General features: G+C 39.0%; 1 protein-coding gene across 1 annotated transcript in view; it reads right to left on the minus strand.

The window, feature by feature from the left end:
- bckdk (branched chain ketoacid dehydrogenase kinase) overlaps positions 1-15,745 on the minus strand; it is a 44,791-nt gene that overhangs the window by 6,555 nt on the left and 22,491 nt on the right. The window contains exons 8-10 of the mRNA XM_079815978.1: positions 12,171-12,299; positions 4,955-5,044; positions 266-421 (exon numbers count right to left, since the gene is read on the minus strand). Coding sequence (XP_079672104.1) covers positions 266-421; positions 4,955-5,044; positions 12,171-12,299 — 375 coding nt within the window. The remainder of the gene's footprint in view (positions 1-265; positions 422-4,954; positions 5,045-12,170; positions 12,300-15,745) is intronic.

Raw genomic sequence — 15,745 nt, forward strand, 5'->3', positions numbered from 1 at the left:
ATCCAGATCGAACTGGCTGAGTCTGGATCATGTTGAGCAGACACCTTTAGCTACTACACTGCTCTTGCAAGAATGCAAAGAATCTTGCAAAGTCAGCTGCTGCATGTGAACGAGATGTAAATATTTACATGCTAAGAGGAGAAAAGCATGTTGTAAATGCAAAAAAGAAACATGATCTCAAACAGCACATCCATAATTTACGTAAAAAGCACCAACATTTTAAAGCAACTTGTTTTCGTACAGATTTAGATCCATCTGCTCTTACCCATGCATGGGTCCGGCCTGGGGGCCGCTGTTGGTGATGCTGTCGAAAAGGTTGCTCATGCGGGGATCCTGTGTGCTCTGTTCAGCTGTGCTGAAGTGGTAATCCATCACCTTATCCAGAATGCTGTGAGGAATGCCACCACCACGGTCCGAGATCCTGAAAAATGAGTTGAACATCACTTTGCTTTTTTAGGCAAATCGGTTTCATTTACATTTGCTTCTGTAATGCATACATACATACATCATTTGCCACCTTTTTGTTTTGTCACCTCAAACAATTTGTATGAAAAAATATTTTCGAGCCAGTATGCAAATTAGCCCTCAGGAGTCAAACTAGTGGAGGTGAATGGACCAATTATAGAGTTAACAACTCACCCACTCAAACATCACCGCTTTCAGTCTCATCTGAATCAAAAGGAGCTTGAAATGATCTGTGAGTGAGCCGTTTTAGTGGTTTTCATTTAGTGGGGTTAAATGAAAGGTGAAAATTCATGCCTGGCTGCCCCCAACATTGGCTATTTTGGATCATTAGTCCCCAAATCCTTGGGGAACACCAACCAAGTATAATTAGCAGTTAATAAGTAGTAATAAATAAGCTGCACAAAATAGGTTTTTATACATTTCTTTTTCTTTTTTTTTTATATTCATTTTTTGGCATTTTTGCCTTTATTGAGATGGGAAGAATAGAGAACCAACAGGAAAAAAAAGTGAGAGCGGGGACAGGATCGGGACTCATACTCAGGTCGACCGCTTCATGTCAGAGCGCTGCCCACAAGGCTATCAGCTCAGACTATATTTTGCACATTTTGGACGCCAAGTAAAAAATAAATAAAAAAATTAAACATGATGAGTCTAAGGCAGAGTGTCCACCAAAGCGTTTTTAGCCAGCTGAACACGCTAGGCGCTCTGCTGAAAACGCCTAGCTGTGGGTGCTTGAGAGCGTTTTGGCAGCGCAGCATTTTTTTCAGTTGAGACTCTTTGCTTGCTATGGTACGGAATATCCGTGGAAGTATTACCAGTATCTAATTTCACAGATAGTTGGTTTCTGTATCGTTTCTATATAACAATACAGATACAATATAAAGTATTTGCTCTAGCTCTTGTTTTAAATGATTAAAATAGACGAAATAGACGCTCAGACATCTCGTTACGCTCATGCCGTTTTAAAAACGAGGCGCTCCCATCGCAATCAATTGGAAAAATACGCCAGCTGTGTGAAAAACGCATTCAGATGTTTGGGGTGTATATAGATGTCCGGTCTAGGAAAACTGACATCCTCACCCTTTATTCAATTATAATAATAAACTGCTAAGATTGGTAAGCATATTGCGTATTTGTGCTTGGAGTCAAGCTTTTAAAGGGATAGTTCACCCTGAAATGAAAATAGCGCCATCTTTTACTCATTGTTGTGCTAATGCCCCATGTACTTCGATTTTTTTTCGGACCTCAAAAGCAGAAATTTTAAAACACATCCTGCACATGCTCCTCCATATAATGGCAGTGAATGGCGACCAGGCTAAAACTTTACAAAAAGGATACAAAAGTATCACGCAATGATTCAGTGAGACGCGCGCCATAATATGGAAAGTGTTCAGGAGGCATACTATAAGATTTGCGCGAGACACGTTTGTTTCTATTGAGCCTGATTTCTCAAAATGGTGCGTGTGTGCTTATCCTGGGTGCCATGACAACAGTGCGAGTTATAGTAAGCATGACGGCTTCTGCCGGCTCGCACACACTCACAGGAATGCACACAGAGTAACGGCCGAGTTCAGTATTTTGACTGAATAACAAGGTTTCTTTCTCGCAAAAACCTTAAGAGTATGCCTCCTGAACACTTTCCATGTATGGCGCGCATCTCACGGTATCATTGCGTTATACTTTTGTATCATTTTTGTAAAGTTTTAGCCTGGTCGCCATTCACTGCCATTATACGGATGAGCCACGCGTGCAGGGCGTTTTTCAAAATTTCTGCTTTTGAGGTCCGAAAAAGATAAAAGGACATAGGGCATTGGAACAACAGCAGGGTGAGTAAAAGATGACTTTAGGGTGAACTATCCCTTTAGTTTATGATAACGCAATAAAACATGCCGTCATACAAGAAATTATGAACACATGCAAAAACCAAGACAACCAACGAAATATTAATAACGGATTTTGTTGTGGTCAACGTATGCTTTTTACAGTGTGATTTTAGTTTTTTTCTATGCATTTTTTTGCATAGTAAAATAAAACCTGTAGCTGTTTTTTGCCTTTTTTGTCAGATTGTCAGACAGTGTTTTGTTCTTTCCTCATTCCTCAAATTATCCCTTTTGGATCGTGCCAAAACCGTGCTGATATGTAGTCTGAACTAGTGATCGACCGATATATCGATTTACCGTTATTTTCCCTGATATTTAAGCATTTTACCATAATCGGATATCGGTTTTGTAATATCGGATTTACAGATAAACGGCGCCATCTTGTGGGCATTTTGAGAATTGTGTGCAGGATCGCCATTACAGCGCATCTGAGGCGAGACGTGGGGAGACGAGACAACGGCGTGCACAGGTAAAGTATACTTGCCTGCTTTGCTGTAATTAGTAAACTTTATTTAACACAAGTCATTAATACACAAATTAGATGTTACATAAATGCCTGAAATCTAGCTAGTTTATTCAGGATTTGACGGATTATTTTACATGCCTCCGTGAGCTCATCTCTCTTAGAGACAAGCTCACCGAGTCACGTAAAATAATCTGTCAAGTCCTGTCCAAATACAGATGCAACTTTGCATGAATGAAATAATACAGCCATGAATGAGCACATGTTGTAAATAAAAGCGCTGAATTTAATTCTCTCTCTGTTGTCTATGCTCATCATTAGTCTCGTGAAGTCGTCTGTATTTTGCTGTTCACGCAGCGGGTTGATGCTCAGGAAATGCTCCACGGCCACCGCATATAACTTTAACAAGATTCACTAGTTTAAAACACCGTAATTAATTATATAAACATTTACTTAACCATTGATTCGCTAATAAACATCGAAGTAGGCTAACCAACTCTATGGATATTAATTATTTATTATCGTTTGAGTAGTTGTGTAAATGCATAGATAAACATCAGTTTGTCAGCAGATATTTCATAATCTAGAACAACAAAAATATTTAATAATTCTGATATAACTTAACATACCATTTGAGAAATGCAATAAAATACGATGTTTTGTTTGTTATATTCCAATATTCCAGAGAATATTATTCAGTTATTTAACATTATCCAGCGAATTAGGCTATTCTTCACTCTTTAACCTATTAACCGGTTTAAAAATCTACTAAAACTGTAGTTTAAAATTAAGTATTACATTTCTGCAAAGTTGATATGACTCCTGTCTTTAATTAATTTTCTCCATTTGAAAACATTACACATTCTACATTTATTTAGCTTATTGTTAACATTAGTGTTGCTGCTGATGCTTTATATAAATACAATTATTTTTGTAACATGAAGATTCAAATTAACATGAAAGACTACTAATTTTCAACACTTTTTTAAGATGACTGAAAGGAGGAAAAACCAAAGTGAAGTATGGACTTACTTCACTCAGTCATTGCCATGGCTGACAGTTTGCAAAGAAAGCCAAATGAATGTGAGTATGGGGTCAAAATCTAAAACAACAAAAAATACCAGTGCACTTTTTTTTTTTTTTGCACTTTCAGACCCCTCTATTTATTGGTGTATAAATAAGATTTGTTTTGTTTTCTATGCAAAGAGGGAGTGATTGTTATAAATAAAATTATTTGTTCAGTTCAGTGGTGTTGTGATAGTGTCAAAAACAGAAGAATAACAGTAAATAAATATCGTTATCGGGCACATAAAAACTAACATTATCGGTACTAAAAAAAATCTATATCGGTCGATCACTAGTCTGAACCCGGCATAAGGTAAATTATCATGTTTCATAAGCCTTTAACTTTCTAAAAACTGTGTACACATCAAATGGTGCATGGATTTACATTGGACCAAAAACCCAGAAACAGAGAGGACTTTGCTTCCTCCTTTCAGACGTCCACCAAAAGCCACTGAAAAACAGCCAGTGCGGAGCATTTGAGGTTCATGCTTTCAATAAGCCAACTAGTTTATGGTAAAATAAACATTGTCCATGGGTAAATTTGCACAGTGTCGACAGAGGTTTTAACTGCACTGCTGAGTGTGCACAGCGGGATAATGGACATGGTTATAAAGGCAGCACTCCGCACGATGAGGTCTCTGTGCAAACATCTGATAACTATATGCTTCACTATAGATGCTAATGCTTCAACAAATTATTCAGCATTTCGAGGAAAAGGCATTAATTCCATTCTTCGGAGTTTAAAGCAGACCAACCGCACCTAAAATCCTGTTCATGTATTGGCTTTGTTCAGACAGCCAAGATAGTTTCGGCACATCTGACTCAGTTCCCTTTCATTTTGTACTCCAAACAAAAAAAAGCCTTTTCTTTTCGGAAAATTTTTTATTCTTTTGAAATCAGATTCAATTTGATTCTTAAATGCATGTTTTAGTGTGAACGGTCAGTTTGAAACATGTTTTTTTTATTATTTAGAACTTGTGTTGCGAACTCGTATGCAACATCATACATTGATGTATTATTGTGCAGGTTCCTAGACGTGGTTCAATAGCATTATGGCATTAAAATCGGTTTACAGACTCACCTTATGATAAAGTCAGTGTCATTGTTGGCGATTGTGACCACCACATCAGGCACATTGTACGGAGTGTCCAAGTGACTCTCCATGGTGGCCCTGAGGAACAAAAAGAGACCTTTCATGAGTGATCTCATTTAAGCATCTGATTATAACATGAGCATATGATAAGAACAAATCAGTAGTGGCCTGAAATATATACTGTATAAAAGCTCTCTTTTAACCCAACAATAGTTGACTGAAATTGTGAAACTGCTGCTGATGTACTTCTACTGACACAGAAAGACGGAGACATTTTCATTGGTCAACAAGAATGACTGCACCCTCAAATCACTGTGTAATGACAACTTAGATTTATAGCCACTCAATGTGCTATTGAAATTGTGGTTTACTTATTCATAATCATCTATAGTAACTCTACTACAGACGTGATCAGTACATCACAGCCTATTTAACCAAAGAGTAAAAGATTATACAAATAAAAATAAATCAAGCACCTAGGCATGAATACAAACATTTATGAAAGAATGGGTCGCTCTCAAGAGCTCAATGAATTCAAGCAAGGTACCGTAATAGGTTGCCACTAGGGATGGGCGATATGGCGTAAAATCCATATTGCGATATACATTGCAGCCTCTTGCAATAATGATATATATCACGATATATAAATTATAATAGAACCATTTCAGAACAGGTTACATAGACCCTAAGGAAAGCCAAACCTTTTGTATTTTTTTAATTTAACTATTTAAATTTTTTTAATTGTTTTAATTCAATAAAGTTTATTATTTATGATGATAATCATTATAAGCAAATAATACATTAACATTTAAAGGCTGTATGCTGTTTAAAAGTAAACATTGTTTATAAAAAAGATCAAGTGAAAAATAAGCAACCATCTAGGCATAATTATTATTATTATTAGTAGAGATATTATATAGAGACGTAGCTAAATCTACTATAGGCTACAACAGTAGCCTAATATATTCTGTCAATTTCTTCGCGTTAATACAAACTTTTATTTTGACGGGTTGCCGTGAAGACCTTTGAGTGTCTGTGTTCATTTCATGATATGACAGTTTTCTCAAATGAAACGGTAAATTCTCATGAAGTGACGGTTTATGCGTTCGTGAGACTAAAAAGACAGCAAGCATCCCACGTGTGTGCGCGCGCCCACGCATCTGCGCTCGTCATTCACACAGAGACGCAGAACATGCAGGAGTTTTTAAATAGTATTTTGCAATTATTCACACTCCACAGAGTATAGTTTGCTGCTGCTCGACTGACGGCTTAAATCCGAAGTCCAAATAATGGATGTTGCGCCAGTCTTTTTCACCAGCTCCTCCGTTTCGCTTTCAGCTAGGTTTACTCAAGATGACGAATACGATGATGCGTTGCAGCTCGTGGCTCTAAATTTCATGGGTAGATTGCGTCATCAACATGCATTATCGCGATAATTGCAATAGAATTAGAATTCTCTATCGTAGGCCTATTTTGTATCGTTTATATTGCATATTGTTTATATCGCCCATTACTAGTTGCCATCTGTGCAATAAGTCCATTCGTGAAATTTCTTCACTACTAAATATTCTATAGTCAACTGTAAACAAAGTGGAAGCAATTGGGAACAACAGCAACTCAGCCACGAAGTGGTAGGCCATGCAAAATCACAGAGCGGGGTAAGTCTTTCTGCAGAGTCAATGGCTACAGACCTCCAAACTTTGTGTGGCCTTCAGATGAGCTTGAGAACAGTGCATAGAGAGCTTCATGGAATATGTTTCCATGGCCGAGCAGCTGCATCCAAGACTTACATCACCAAGTGCAATGCAAAGTGTCAGATGCAGTGGTGTAAAGCATGCCACCACTGGACACTGGAGACGTGTTCTCTGGAGTGACCAATCACGCTTCTCTGTCTGGCAAGTCTGGGTTTGGTGGTTACCAGGAGAATGGTACTTGCCTGATTGCATTGTGCCAAGTGTAAATTTTGGGGTGGTTGTTTTTCAGGGGTTGGGCTTGGCCTCTTAGTTCCAGTGAAAGGAACTCTTAATGCTTCAGCATACCAAGACATTTTGGACAATTTCATGCTCCCAACTTTGTGGGAACAGTTTGGGGATGGCCCCTTCCTGTTCCAACATGACTGCGCACCAGTGCACAAAGCAAGGTCCATAAAGACATGGATGAGCGAGTTTGGTGTGGAGGAACTTGACTGGCCTGCACAGAGTCCTGACCTCAACCCGATAGAACACCTTTGGGATGAATTAGAGCGGAGACTGTGACCCAAGCCTTCTCGTCCAACATCAGTGCCTGGCCTCACAAATGCGCTTCTAGAAGAATGGTCAAAAATGTCCCATAAACACACTCCTAAACCTTGTGGAAAGCTTTCCCAGAAGAGTTGAAGGTGTTACAGCTGCAAAGGTTGGGCCAACTCCACATTAAAACCTACGGATTAAGAATGGGATGTCATTAAAGTTTATGTGCATGTAAAGGCAGGCATCCCAAAACCTTTGGCAATATAGTGTACATCTAGTTCAGTCATGAAACTTTAGAGGGTGCAGGCTAATAGGTCCTTTACATGCAGTCTCCAAGCAATCACATCATTATCGCATGGCGCAAGCCGATTGGCCTCTGCTGATCAGTCTGATTCATTGTTTGCTGTAGGCTAGTCCTGACACCCTCCACCTCAAACTGCTACAGGATTTATCTATTCATGCAGCAGCAGCAGCAGCAGCATATCTTACATGCTCACAGCAGTGTGTCTGTGTATCTATTAGCATTAACAAGTCCACACTTGCTCTGCAGCAGCAATAATCAACAGCACCAGCATAGCAGATCTAGTCCGCCAAAACAAAATATATTAACATTGCCATATTCAATAACATACTATTTCGAGAGTTTTCACGTTTGAATTGAATATAACCTAATTGATATTCAAAACAATGTTGCAATGTTTTGATGTCACAAATTTTCACCAATCAAAAGTTCAGTTGCCACTGTCCCTACCCATTTTAATATAAAGTTATGCCCAGAAATCAAATGAATGAGGAAATGTGATGTGTATCTTGGGTTGCTCTCAGTAGGGGGAACTGTACTGTTGTAAACCAACTGTGCCCTTCTGCCAGGAACATGCCGTTCTCTAATGAGCGGAGAAGTCTGATCCAAGTGTAAAGAACCATGAGAACATGTCTCTCAATTTGTAAAAAGAAGCACAAATCAAATTTACAGTACTGCACTTACAATGGTCACTGGGCTAAGGCATAAAAGCAGAGCTACTCATATTTATGGTTAAAGAAAAACATTAATTCTTCCATACAAAAAAGTACAATACTGTAAAATTCTTACTGTACTAGGCAATGAATTTCTCATTATTCCATTTGAACAGTCCGTTCCACCCTTGATCGTATTGTGTGAAAGTCAAGAGTTTAGTGCTTTACATAGTCTTGATACCTTAAATACTGGCTATAACTTGCACAGACAAGATTAATAAACAAAATAAAAAATGGTTTGCATTTTAATGTGCATCCCAATGCAATGTTTTTCTCTGTACTAGACTTCTTTTTAAGAAAATGAAAGGCAAACTTTTTTTTTCCATTTTAAAAGCAGAAGAACGAGTCAGGATTATTTTTCCCCTTAAGCAATGACATGTCAGATGCGGTTGATAGAGCTTAACTTGTATTGAATTGGGAACATTCCTTTAAAAACAACAACAATGTGAGGCTGTTTCTGATTTAAGGTTTCTACCTTTAAGTCAACACTTATGTGATTAAAGTCAAGCCTAGGGCTGTAACGATTTGACCAAAAATAAAAACCTCGATTAATTGAACATCTGACCTCGATTACGATTAATGAACGATTATTTTGCTTTTTTTTTTTTTTTGCCCTCATAAGGTTTTTGAGTAAGTTCCTGATAAGGTTTGTACTGTAAATATTTTCTACTATTAAAAGGTGGTATACTTGAAGGAAACGGTTCACTTTCAGCAGTTATTGTCTATAGGGCAGATTTCTGTTTGTTGTACATCAGATACAGATAAATGAACACAGTAGGCCTACATTACATTTATCTGAATGCATCAATGAGAGAGTGATGGTGTGTGTGTGTGTGTGTGTGTGTGTGTGTGTGTGTGTGTGTGTGTGTGTGTGTGTGTGTGTGTGTGTGTGTGTGTGTGTGTGAATTACTCATACCGTCTCTATTCATTATTAAGCTGTGGTGTGTACTTACTGCAAAGGTATTAAAATGTATGTCTATAACGGTTGAGTTTCTAAGCTACTTTAGTGACTTTACTTTAGTCACAGGACAGCGTTTACACTGCGTTTCTGCTGCTCCTCTGCGCGCGATCTTCACGTGACGCAGGTGAAAGATCTGCCTTCAGGGGGCGCGCGTGTTGTCAGAGACATGGCTCGGCTCTCTGTGTCCCAGAAAGAAGCTGAGCACTGAACGGATACATATTGTTGTTTTTGACTAGTGCACAATCGCTTTAAATGTTGAAACTGGCAAGCCTTAAACGCATGTCCTTGACAAACTTTATGAGCACGAAAGTGAAAGCAGCTTCGGGGCTTGCGCGTGCCGTCTGTGTGTGTGTGTGTGTGTGTCGGTGGCAGCGCGTATAGGCTATAAGAACAGCAATTAACTGACCTGTATAAACTGTGTAAAACATGCAGCTACTATAGTGATTCTGCGCATCTATAAGCACAGATAACTGCTCCTGCATCTCTGTGTGCCAGAAAACTGCACTTGATGTGACTGACGGGGCGGAGTCACGTGAAAACCGAAATAACCGACATGGGAAAAATACGTCGGTTAGTGGTTCTGAATGTCGGTTTCGGTTATTTTTCGATTAATCGTACAGCCCTAGTCAAGCCGACTAGTCACTGATGTCTGAACCTCGAGCTGAGACTCTAATGTGGGTTGTCTTGTGCACAGCTATGGCAGATATGACACAGCGCTGCCCACAAGGCAATTGCTCCAACATCAGCTTATTTTTATCAGTCCTGGGTCCTTATATTCCTCACAGATTTCTGCTTATTCTAAATCAAATACAGATAAAATAACATAGTAAAGATTACATTTATGTAAATGCATTAGTGAGAGCGATTGCATGTGAATTAATTCTACCTGGCAGAATCTTTCTACTAATAGAGAAGCTGTGGGTTTTAGTTACTAAGAAATGCGAGAACTTTTCAGTTTCTAAGCTATTTTATTGATAAATAAAAAAACAAACAGTGTTGACAGACAATACATTTCTGCGCGTGATATGCAAGCAACTGTCTCGGTGTGTGTGTGTGTGTTACAATGCAGCAGTGCATTAGTTTAGAATGGCGATTAAATCCGTGTACAATAAACGGTTTAAAACATGCATTCAACCAATGCCAAATGCTATAATTAAACATATCTTGTAGAGCTCTCTCAGAGTATGCATTTATTTGTAATTTTAACTGATGGAAACGGAGCATAAAAGTAGATTTCATTTTTTTTTATCCTGTTGCGCCCTCTATAGGCCATGATCAGGGAGTAGTTGACGTCAAGCTTAAAGCGTCATGGCAGAGCATTAAAGTCGACTAGTCTGTGCAACCCCTACTACCTTATTTGTTAAATTATAAAAATAAAAAAAAGGAATAATAACTACAGACCTCCAGACTGCTCCACATTGATTATCATGCAGGTATGGAGATAATATACAGGTTGGTTTCAGCAGACTGCATTATTTTGAGAGGCTTGTTTGGATCGCTTGCCACCATCATAGAAAACCTGTATCGTACCATTGAACTTGGACTGAACTTGGCAGGCAACCAGTGTCAGCAACACCATTAACAACAGATGGGTGACCTTATACGAACGTTGCTAAGACTGCAAAATATCCAAAGAGAGAGAGAGGAGGGGGGGGGTTCTGTGCTAAGATAACCGGAAATTCAGCTTGAATTTGTGTTGTTTGCACATGCAGACCTCAATGTCACAAAGGTAGGGTGTTGTTGGTGGATTTTAGTGCATTGCTATATGGTTACTAGGGTATCCTGGGTTGTTGCTAGGGCACTGTTATGTGGTAATGGCATCTATGGGACAATTTCACCAGTTATTTATTATTCAGCATGTGAAAATATGAGCAATAGGTATATTGATTCTTGTCTAGTTTAAAAAGGTCTGAAAGCATAGCATCAGCAAAATAACCAATCAATAATTACCGGTCAAGCCACTTCAAAATTAATTTATTATACAAACCCTTTCAAAAAAACCTTAACTTTCTTCATGCGATATCTTTTAGAATTATTATCCTAGTATAAATCACAGTAGTGGCCAAAAGTGATGTCCAGCCTAGGAGAATTTACATCTTCACCCTTTATTCAAATATTACAAATTTGTTAAATATTTTGTAAGCATATTGCATAGTTGTGCTTGGAGTCAATTGCTGGATTTGAACGCAATGAAACATCCCAAATTATGTACTTTTTGGCCACATATGCAAAAACAAGAGAGAGACAAAGAAACATTAATAACTGATTATGTTTTTGTCAATGTATGTTATTTCCTGTGAGCTTTTTTTTTGTTGTTGCATTTTTTTGTACATACTAAAATAAAACCTGTAGCTTTAGTTTGCCTTTTTTTGCCAAATTATATTGTTAGATAAATCCCTTAATATTTGAAGATATTATAAGCCTTGTATAATAAAGACTTCTATATCACTTAAGTGCCTTAGATTTCTCTTTTTTCATTTAAATTATTGCATAACTTCAGTCAGCCTGACGGTTGGGTCTCAATGAGCCGTGCTTGCCATAACTGCGCCAGACTGAACGGCAAGCGTCCAACAAATCAGTACAACCAAGAAAAGGTTTCAAATTCCAGGCTTCTTGCATAACATGCCTGAAATGTAAATGACTTGTTTTTCCTGGCGTTTCACCAAAGGCTATGGTGTTAAAACAAGGTCACAATACAATAACTCCTTCATGCGCTGACAGACAGGCAAAATTGCTCACACATATATTTGGGTCATAGTTCATGCAGCAACAGATTTCACTGCATTATAGTAGTAATGGTTTTATACGAGTTGTATCTACTGTATATGTTGTCTGTCTATACGAGTGGCTGCTAAGACAACACTCACTACAGTCCAAATAATGCAACTGCACCAACAGCAAATCTGACTGTCACACCAGGATTAGATAGTTACGATAGCATAGTAGAACAGGAGGGGTGTCGTGTGTGTTGTCATTGACCTATACGTGACAGGAATGTTACCTCATGGCGTTTTTCAGCAGCTCAGGCAGGATGTAGTCCAGAGGCAGTGGAATGAAGGGAAAGCGGGCCGCCACATGGCCGTTGATGCGAACCCGTGGAGAATTTCCATACTGATGCTCACAGAGCCGTCTGCAGGGAACAGAGGCAAGACATTTACACACTACCAATAAAGTTTGGACAGATCATCACTTGTCTCCAGCTTTCTGCTCTTGGCTTTCTCAGTCAACCTCTTAGGTTGATAGAAGACTGTTAAAGGGGACCCATTATGCCCTTTTTCTTGAAACAAAAAAAACCCCACATATTTGACATTGATGCAGCACCTCTCTTCTCAGTCTGTCAGTAATGCTGCGCTCGAAAGGGGAGGGCGTTCATGTGCAATTTTTACCTAGGAAACTCGTATTTACAATAATTCCGAGAGCGCGTGAAGGCAGCATTACACTCAGTTTAGTTCCGGTCTCTATGAAGACCCTCCTTATAAAATACAATTTGCTCTGGTTGGTCGGCTGGACCAATGTGTTATGATTGGTCCACCGCTACCAGAGACTTTCAGAAATGTCGTGTCCCTTATGGAAACACACCACTAACGTGACTCAAACAGGCCCTAATCCTTAATTTTGCGCATGCCTTGGATGGGTATTATTTGAATGAGGAATATTGAGATGCATTCATTCCCGGAACAAAACTCAAGACTACAATCAAGGCATTGCAGGGAGTTCAGAAACAGTGCCTTTAGATCAGAATCATGAAACACAAATTCAGTTGTTTACAAACAGTTGGTACTGTACAGAGAAAATGAAACAGGCTACTGGTTCTGCCTCAACAGGTTACGCAAGTGCTGGTGTGGATACACTAAATGAATTGCCGGCTATTTCATTTAAAGCCATTTTAGAAATAATTTGACACTAATTAATGAGAGCGTCTCATTTATAGCCAGTAAAATCTGGGCTCAGTCTGGTCTTTGAGGGAACGCTTTGATCGTGCCTCTGAGAAAAGAAACAGGGCAGTTTTGCTGATGCAGCGTCTGTTAATCATGAGACTCTCATGAGACAAGCAGGAGCAGAGCAGCCTGACCTCTCTTACACCAGGAGAGCGGTTTTTGTTTTTGTCTGCAACAACTAATTGATAATGAAAGTAGATAAGCATTTCAGTTCAATCCTCCATGAAAGCCACATTAAACAAGCTATTATTGGCCAGAATGTGCCAATATGTCAAAAGTGAGTTTAGTATAAATGAGGAGAAACCAATCTTAGCCTATCAACTCATTTCATCCTGCAAATGGACAGATATGAAAGAGAATATAGAGATACTCTGTGTCCCCATCCTCCAACTTATACTATGCCCTGAAATATGTATTGTTTTTGTAAGAAATGTATGAAAACGTACATACTTTTGAGTGGAGTAGGCAAGCTTTGGGACATACTACTTCATCATCATATAGGGCTTGGGTAGTTCTAGGAGCTAGCCACCAGGGTGTTCCCCTAGGGTTTCCCTAGAGCCATTTTTCTGGTTGCATTCACACCACCAGTAGGAACTCTGAAGTGACGTAAGCCACGCTTGTTGTTGTTGTGACTTTTATTTTGACTGTGCAGCGGAATTTTATTTTGACGGAGCTGATAACGCCAGAGCCTGAGAACACAGCGCTCCCATTCTTCATTAGTTTATGGTCTGGTTGAAAGTCCTGTCAAATACATTATTTGATAGAACAGTTATACAAAGAAATTAGACCATATATGAAAAAGTATTCACAATTGTTATGTGGTTGATGCCCAATGTCATAAGCTGAGCCACCAGACTGATCTCATGAAATAGCGTGTGTATGACACGCCAATTCGCTATGCCATTTTGGCGTGCTATCAAGACGCATAATCTCTTTTTAGCGTGTTTATCAACACTGTTTGATTCTATCCCCCTACACTGCTCCTACCCCTAAACCTACCCATCTCACACACACACACACACACACAAACACATAAACACACACACACTGCCCCTAAACCTGCCCATCACAAGAAACATTCTGCATTTTTACATTTTCAAAAAAGCATAATTTAGTAGGTTTATAAATCCATTTACATTCACACGGAATCACGCGGCGTAGACATACACGCGGAATCACACGGCGTAGACATACACGCTAGCTCAAAATGCGTACAGATAACACGCCATTTGGCTTTAGAAAGTGGCGTGTATGTTTACGCAAAATCATGATGTCATGTTGGAGCCACACATAATCATGTTTTGCTTGGTCCAAAGTTGCATTAGATGGACCTTTCAACCTTTAAGCTAAGGAGAAAATCCATCAAAGTTTTCCATGTTCGTAGAGTTAGTTTCTGGAGTAAATATATAGGCTACAATCTGTGTGTGAGTATACATATTTTTAAAACACATGGTGTGTGCCAGTGTTTTGCATGTGTTCAGGGTCGCAGGTCTTTCATGCGGAGAACTCTTCATGTGTTTTCATAATGATGGATTTAAAAGTTAATGACCAAACGTATCTATATAAACGATCACAATGTTGTTGCAGATGAAATATAATGTGGATAACATTGAGAAAATATTTTTTCATCAGTCAAACCCCATCTACTTGCATATCTCAAACCTCTGTTATGTTTGTAGTTATTTGTAACACTTTTTATTTGTGTTTGTAGTTCTAATCGAATCCTCGTCTAATGCGTAATGGGTCTTGGGCAACATTAGCCGTTAGAGTGTGTGGATCTGCACTTTGAATTCTAACCAGAAATAGTAGACCATCCAGTGTCCTTGGAATGCAAATTTCAACATACTACAATTTGGCACACACTCATTTCGAATACTATTTAGGATGGATAATATACGAAATGGGATGAAGCAATTGGTTGGAAAACAGCGGTGAAGTAAAATAAGGGTGAAGGTGCAGGCGCTTGAAGCTTCAGCAACTGCACATTCCTAAAGGGCGCGAGCATGAAACCTGTGACCACATACTGTAACACAGCCTGCATTGTGACCTGATTCTTTTCAACAGCGATTTATAGGACAAAAATCTCAGAGACATAGGCGTAATTTGGGGGTGGGACATGTCCCACCACTTTTTTTTGCCAGGGTCAATATTGTCCCCACCACTTTTTAAAATGTCTCGTGACTAGGGCTGTCAACGAATATTATAAATTCGAATATATATTCGAATAATTTTTAAAAAACGAATTTCGAAGGTGAAAATTAATATTCGAATAAATAAATAAATGTGGGGAAAAAAAACGCCCGTGGTAGTAGAGGTGTGGCTGTCTGCTTTGCGAGTGGGCGCTAGCGCGCCTGAAGCCTTGTGTACTTTGGCCTGTCTCCGCTGCGCGAGCCTCTGCTGACTGCGCGCGCTCCTCCCCAAACGGACGAGGTGTTTATACTTGTTTATACTTGACGCGAAAAGTTCCATGTTTACCACAGCACAGCTCGCTCGGAGCGTTCAATAATATGCTGTTAAACTTATATTAATATTTGTTTCAATCACTGAATGAAGCCTGCTATATTTGGGACAAGAGTCGCGACCTTAAATTGCTTGCACAAAACTCTTGATCAGCCTCAAAATGTGTGTGTTCATTTAA

This window comes from Gobio gobio (genome assembly GCF_949357685.1).
Source record: "Gobio gobio genome assembly, chromosome: 4".
NCBI classification, from domain to species: domain Eukaryota; kingdom Metazoa; phylum Chordata; class Actinopteri; order Cypriniformes; family Gobionidae; genus Gobio; species Gobio gobio.